At 39.9% G+C, this 6,637-nt stretch overlaps 1 protein-coding gene across 1 annotated transcript in view; it reads right to left on the bottom strand.

Moving 5' to 3' along the window:
* Positions 1–4,389: 4,389 nt before the first annotated feature.
* HHLA2 (HERV-H LTR-associating 2) overlaps positions 4,390–6,637 on the bottom strand; it is a 132,941-nt gene continuing 130,693 nt past the window's right edge. The window contains exons 9-10 of the mRNA XM_032852123.1: positions 5,981–6,036; positions 4,390–5,011 (exon numbers count right to left, since the gene is read on the bottom strand). Of these exons, the coding sequence (XP_032708014.1) occupies positions 4,976–5,011; positions 5,981–6,036 (92 nt within the window). The 3' untranslated portion in view covers positions 4,390–4,975. The remainder of the gene's footprint in view (positions 5,012–5,980; positions 6,037–6,637) is intronic.

The following is a 6,637-nucleotide window of genomic DNA, read 5'->3' as shown; positions in this document are numbered from 1 at the left end:
CCTGATGAACCTGGACATAACTGAACCAAACAACCATCATTTGAAATGTATTTGCCAACCCTGGGTTAATATCCATAGCTACATAGAATGTAATTCATAAGTGCCATATATATTGGTTTATACCTAATATCTCTTGAGAGATTTTGGATTATTTCAATGATTCAGGCTAAAACACAAATTACCTGTTGACCTTATAATGGTTAAAGACCAACCCCCACTACTCAAAGAAAAACCAGGATGTTTAACTGATCATGAAACATTTGTGGTTTTCTTACATGTAACATGTGGAACATGCTGATCTAACGCCTAGTAGAAAGTCTGAATCCATATATATCATACCAAAATATATTCCATTCAATACTCAGAAGTTTAGATTTTTTTCACACATTTTTAAACTTTTTCATGTCAAAGCAGAAAAAATGACTGTGCAGGCACAGGGATATTTTTTCTCTTTTTTTTATTTTTTAATTTTTATAGGAAGCACAAGCCAATCAATATCTTTCCAAGTATAAGAAGCAGCAACATGAGTTGAATGATGCTAAGGAAAGGGCAGAGATAGCAGAGATAGCAGAATCTCAAGTCAATAAACTCAAGATCAAAGCAAAGGAGTTTAGAAAAAAGGTATGTCAGATATACAACAACTCTGTTATAATTCTTAAAGTGTGTGTGTTTAGAGCTCATGTCATTACACAAACCAGTAGAATAAGAAATTATTTGTTAAAATACTTTAAAGAGAAAAAAGCAAAAACTAGGTTCTGCTAAGGTCTTCCCATATTTACTAAATTTTCCTTGTCCAGGTAATATGCAGTGCTAAGCATTCTAGTGGAATGTACATTGTATTTCTACCTCTCAAATGTTTAATTCCAGGTGAACTTGTAAGTTCTCAGTTCTAGGTCCTAGATCCATTTGTGTAGAACAGTCAGGAGTTCAGAGAGCAAAGACAATTTTATTTTATTTTACTTATTTATTTTTAAAATATATTTATTTATTTGACAGAGGGAGGGATTACAATTAGGCAGAGAGGCAGACAGAGAGAGGGGGAAAGCAGGCTCCCCGCTGGGCAGGGAGCCCGATATGGGGCTTGATCCCAAGACCCTGAGATCATGACCTGAGCTGAGGGCAGAGGCTTAACCCACTGAGCCACCCAGGTTCCCTACAAAGGCAATTTTAAAAGCACAGATAGATCTCCTTGAAACGGAGTTGAGTCTTTCTATGTAGATGACTTCATACTGGATCAGTATGGAGATCTGGGTGCTGAGGTTTAAAGCTGAGGTAGTGGGGAATAAATGTACTTGTCCTCTCTAGCTTTCTGCTTTTCCCCTCATTCTGTCCTAAAACAAGAGAGAAGGGTATTTCCATATCTGTGGTTCTCAACACTACTATTCTGATCCCAGGGTTGGAGTTGCCACCCTAACTCTACTAGCATAGTGGCAGCATGACAAAGACCACTGACCTGTAGGCTTGTCAGGGTCTGTTGAGGCTGCTGTAACAATGCCAGAGACTGGGTGGCTTATAAATAATAAACATCTCTCACAGTTCTGGTAGCTGGGCCGTCCAGGATCATGGTGCTGGCAGATTCAGTCCGTGGTGAGGGCCCCTTCCTCATAGATGACCCTTTTCTCACTGGGTCCTCAGAGTAAAAGGGATGGGGATGGGGAGGAAGCTCTCTGGGGATTATTTTAGAAGGCACTAATCCTATTCACAAGAACTCCATCCTCAGGACTTAAAGGCCCCACCTCCTGAAACCATTCAACATATGAATTTGGGGGTTATACAAACAAAACAGGAAGTCCCGGCTTTCTTATTGAGATATCCCACAAACAGGGTCTTTAAATGAGATCTGGCTTTAGGAGAAATGAATGGAAAAACATCGTATAATGCGCCATCAGCTGCCTGTTATGGAATGCCTATAAAGCACTTAACATGGTGCTTAGCACAGAGAGGTACCATTTCATTTTTAAAAATTTGGTATATACCTATTCCTCTTATTATAAATGAATTACTAATAACTCTGCAAAATAAGTAGATAGGGTTGTTCATAATACGTACGACCTGAAAGGAGGTCAAAATAATCTTTTGAAGGAGAATCTAAAAGTTGGTTATATTGAATACATTTAGATCTAAATTTGAGAAGCATGAGTCATTGGCACACTCCAGAGATTTCTTGTTGCTGCCTGAATATTGTCTCAGGGATAAGGCCTGTGAGCAGAGGTCCACTTAAGTGGTTTGAACTCTGCCCTCAATTTGAGAAGGGTCATGGCATTGGATTTGGGGTCTTAGAGGCAGGGCCTGCCCATCAACTCCATTTAATGGTTTTGTTTAGGGAAATGCCTCACATGTGTTACGCTTGTGCTCAGCTGGAAGAGGCCAAAAGGGCTGCAAAACATTTGTAATGTATTCGACTTTGTCACAGTTATTTCCAACAAAGAATAAAATGAGTGAAGCAGAAATTGCTTCTTAGACATACCCGAGATGACTAGTAAAACCATCCTTGGCGGTGCAATGACTAATTGTTCCCCATTCTCAGAAGGAAAGCCTGAAAAATCTCTTAACTGCCATAAAACAAGCAAAAACGTTTTTTCTGATAGAACTGGGTGTCTCTCTGGGCTGTGGAGCCAATTGGTGATGTGGCCACAGTCTTTCCCTCATGGAGTCTTTGGTAGAGGGCGCTGCCTTTACCACCAAGGCTAGGTGGGCAGAAAATGGAGAGTGTCCAAGCCCATCCTTCAGACGAATTACCTGTGTCTGCTTTCTGTAATGCATATAATTGCTTCCAATTCCCTGCCTCCCTTTGAAGGTAATGAGGACTTGGCTCAGGCCTGCTTACTCCAAAAAGGGCTGGGCTTCATTCTGGGTGTGCGTACCACCGATGAAAGTCGCAGCAATCTCAGAGAGCACACTCATATTTTGTTTTTCAGACTCATGAAGAATAAGAAGTCCTTTGCTCAGGAAGGACAGAGGCTGGACAAGTCCAACGATGGTACCATTTAATGTCTGAAAACTTCAGGTGCATTTGAAACAAGCATTTAAAACGTTTATGTGGTGTGGAAACCAGTTTAAACAAGGTGATTAGGAAATGTAAGAGAGTATCTTTGCTTCCAAGGTTAATGGGGATTTTTCAGATCCTCAAATACAAGTAAACATTTTACATAAAAGATTAATATAAAAATCATTTACATTCTGACATTAAAAAATGAAACCCATTCTTTTGTCCATATTGCCTCTTAATGAGTAATATTTACAGAAGACATGGGCCATGAGGCCTAGGGTATGTTGGTAAATTGTAATTACTAAAGTTAACAAATTTTTATTGACTCATCCATGACTCTATGTTTTTAGCCACCAATGGTAGGAGTTGATAAACTTTCCTTTTAGCACTGTGATGTACTATAGTCACAGGCACTTAGATTTGGAGGTTAACTCCTCCCAGTCTATACCTAGGTAGGGCCTAGGTATACCTAGGTAGCTGTTGGTGCAGGTTTTCAACACGGAAGCAGCTTCTCACACAAGATAGTTGAGTGACAGGTGGGAATGCTGGCTTTGTATTATGCCATGTGGCTAAGCAGGAGGTTCATTTCCTGGATTTCCTTTCTCTGTGTGGTTCTGGGTTAGAGCTGGTCACAAGAGAAATTGTCACTAGATTTGAGAGGGAGAAGTGAAGGAGGAATTGTTCATTTTTCATCCTCACTCCATATCTAGCGCTCCTTCTTGACCACTGACAGAGCCGATTTCCAGGTACTTTAGGCCCAGCCCCAGATGCAGAAGGGATGGCTTGATGGAGTCTTCTTCACAGGTGCCCAGAACTATATGAGGTTGCTTCCATATAACAAGTCTTTATTCTCTGTCGTTCTCAGCATTCTGCCTCTCTGACCCCAACCTTGACTAATACAAGTGGCTCTGAGATTAATTTAGGGGCTCAATAGCATTGAAGGACCCAGGTTCATTCTTGTCTGCCATCCTCAATTTGTTGACTTTGTTCTTTCCATTTTTAAGAAGAGTATAGCAGTTGTGAGCATTTTCTCCTTACAGTTAAAGTTTTTCTTTATAATGATGTTAGTACTTAGAGAAAATCAGGCCAGGTAGCATTATGCACAATTCAGGGTTGGTTTCCTCCTATAAACTATAGGGTCAAAACTTAAGTCACTAAAATGCTGGTTAGACTTTTTCTTTCTTATAAATTGATTAAAATAAAGGGGAGAGATCATCAAGTCAGCTGGGTTATCCATTCTCCCTGTGTGTAAAAATTTATGTGGAAATCTAAATTTATCATAAAGTTGATTAACAATATGACAACTGAGTCAGAAGAGTGAGTCAAATTATCTTCATAGTTAATGTCACTCATCTATGTAAACCTGACGTTGGAAGGCATAACCCCCCCACCCCCCCCCCAGAGTTGTCAGTTCTTGAGTTGATAGGGCCCTTTGCTCTAGGCAATCTTGGGAGATACTGACATTTTTAAACTTTGGAGTCCCTAAGACTCACCATATTAAATCTAGTTGGTTAAGCTGATATTAACTATTCATATAAAATGAGTACAATACCTCAGCATATCAAGTTCCCTGATTTTTCACCTTTTCACTAAGGTGATTTCTGCTTCTATGTGCTCTCTCACCCATCATTAGTTGATCAGATTTTGAATCAGTGCTTAGTGATACATTTCTTCCAAGATCTTGGTGGCAACCTCAGTGTGGCCTCCTGGACTGACTGCAGCAGGAGTGCCACTGAATGAAAACAGTTCTTTTCTAGTTGGAACTGACATCCAGGCATTCATAATCTTGATGTAGGTATGGAGTCAGTGAGTAATAGTTGGGACTTGAAGAGGAAATATGGTAGTGGGAAACTCAATGGTTGCAAGTCTTTCCAAAGGTAGAATTATTAGGCCATGACAAGCCCCCGCTGGAATTGCAGTGAAAGAAAGGGGAAGCGAAGTCACTGGATATTAAGGATGCTCATCATGGGTTGATACAGTTCTGTCTTACTTTCCACTACTAGCTGGGTGTTCTGTAAAAGCCTAGAACCAAGAAAAATGGATTTTAAATGGCTGGGGTTCATGTCAGAATAACCATTTTTATCTTAAGCATTTAATGATGATAGTGTTTTGTTTTGGTTTTTGGAAGTAGGGAGCTTTGGAGCTATTGTCTGCATCTGTAATCAGAGAACTATGAGACAGTTGTAAGTAGTTATAAAGGCTCAATTGTAATCACCCTTCTAGATTAGTTCCTGGGTTTTTTTTTTTTAAGATATTAAAAATTAATTTGTCAGAAGAGAGAGAGCACAAGCAGGCAGAGTGGCAGGCAGAGCCAGAGAGAGAAGCAGGCTCCTCGGTGAGCAAGGAGCCTAACACGGGACTTGATCCGAGGACCCTGGGACCATGACCTGAGCCAAAGGCAGCAGCTTAACGAACTGAGCCACCCAGGTGTCCCTAGTTGTTGAGTTTTTAACCAGTAGAGAAAAGAGTTTACCCCACTCTTTGCTCTTATTTATATTCTGATTAATGGAACTCATAATAAAAGGTGTGTGGCAAAAAGTTTTAACTCCATTTTAAACAACCGAATTTGCAAGTAAACTATAATTCGTAAGGGAATTATGGGTCCCCAAGGAGCTTAGAAGAGGTTGGACAAATAGGGAAGGCAAGCCAACTGATTCTGGGTAGAAACTGTAATCTGCTTTTCTCACTTTATATTTCTTTCTACTTCTATACAGTTCCGTGCTTCCACCGGAAGAATAGGTACACTGGTTTCCCATCATATGCACAGTGCCACTCAGATCTTCTCCACAAGTAACAACAGAAAATGAGAAGAGCAGCCAGTTATTTAAGTAGAGCCCTAATTACATATTTTTTTCCTGTTCTGTTACCCCATGATCCCTCTCGCCCTTTCTTATTCCTCTGTCAAAGTCTTGCGAGATGATATATGTATCGATTACTTTTTCACAGTAGCATTCTTATGCTATAATTGTTTGATGAAGTAAAAAGCTTTACCTTGCTTTCTTCTGCATCAGCAGTGTTGGCCCTCTCAGTATAGACAGAAGACCTTTCTATAGGAAAAAAAAGCGAAACTTAGAAAAAATCTTTTTGCAAACACTCATTTTTTTATTCCTGCCTCAGTACAATTGTTATTAGATGCACATTAGTTATTCCCCCTTTCATATCTTTCTTCCAAAAAACAGCCTTAAAAATGCAGTGTAGAAATACCTCAGTAGCTACAAATAACAATAAATTCTTATGGCTGATTCAGGTGCACCAAAACAGGGATAAAAGCTGTCCAGCCAGGCCAGGAATTCCTGGCTCTTTAGGATAGTTGGCCTGAGTCCTACTAACCATTAACAATGGAAAATAACAGCCAAGGAGGTGGTGATTAAGTCCATCGATAGCAAAAGAAAAAGGTACGGGTACAATGCTGTTTTCCAAGGAAGGCCTTCCTTTTGTGCCTTGCTAAAATCTAGGATAATTTATACTTATCCTAGACTAAAAGCGTTTTAAAACAGTTCTAGAAAAGGGAATTTAAAAAAGAAAACACATATCATGGTCATACGGAACTATAACCAGGGACCTAGAGGTGGGCAAGGTTTGGGGGCCTTGAGTGTAACAGCTTGAAATATATTTTCAGCCTATCTAACCACACAGTTATCGAGCATT

The sequence above is a fragment of the Lontra canadensis genome, unplaced genomic scaffold (genome assembly GCF_010015895.1).
Source record: "Lontra canadensis isolate GAN:19392208 unplaced genomic scaffold, GSC_riverotter_1.0 scaffold6, whole genome shotgun sequence".
NCBI lineage: Eukaryota > Metazoa > Chordata > Mammalia > Carnivora > Mustelidae > Lontra > Lontra canadensis.
This window is presented reverse-complemented; position numbering and strand designations above follow the sequence as displayed.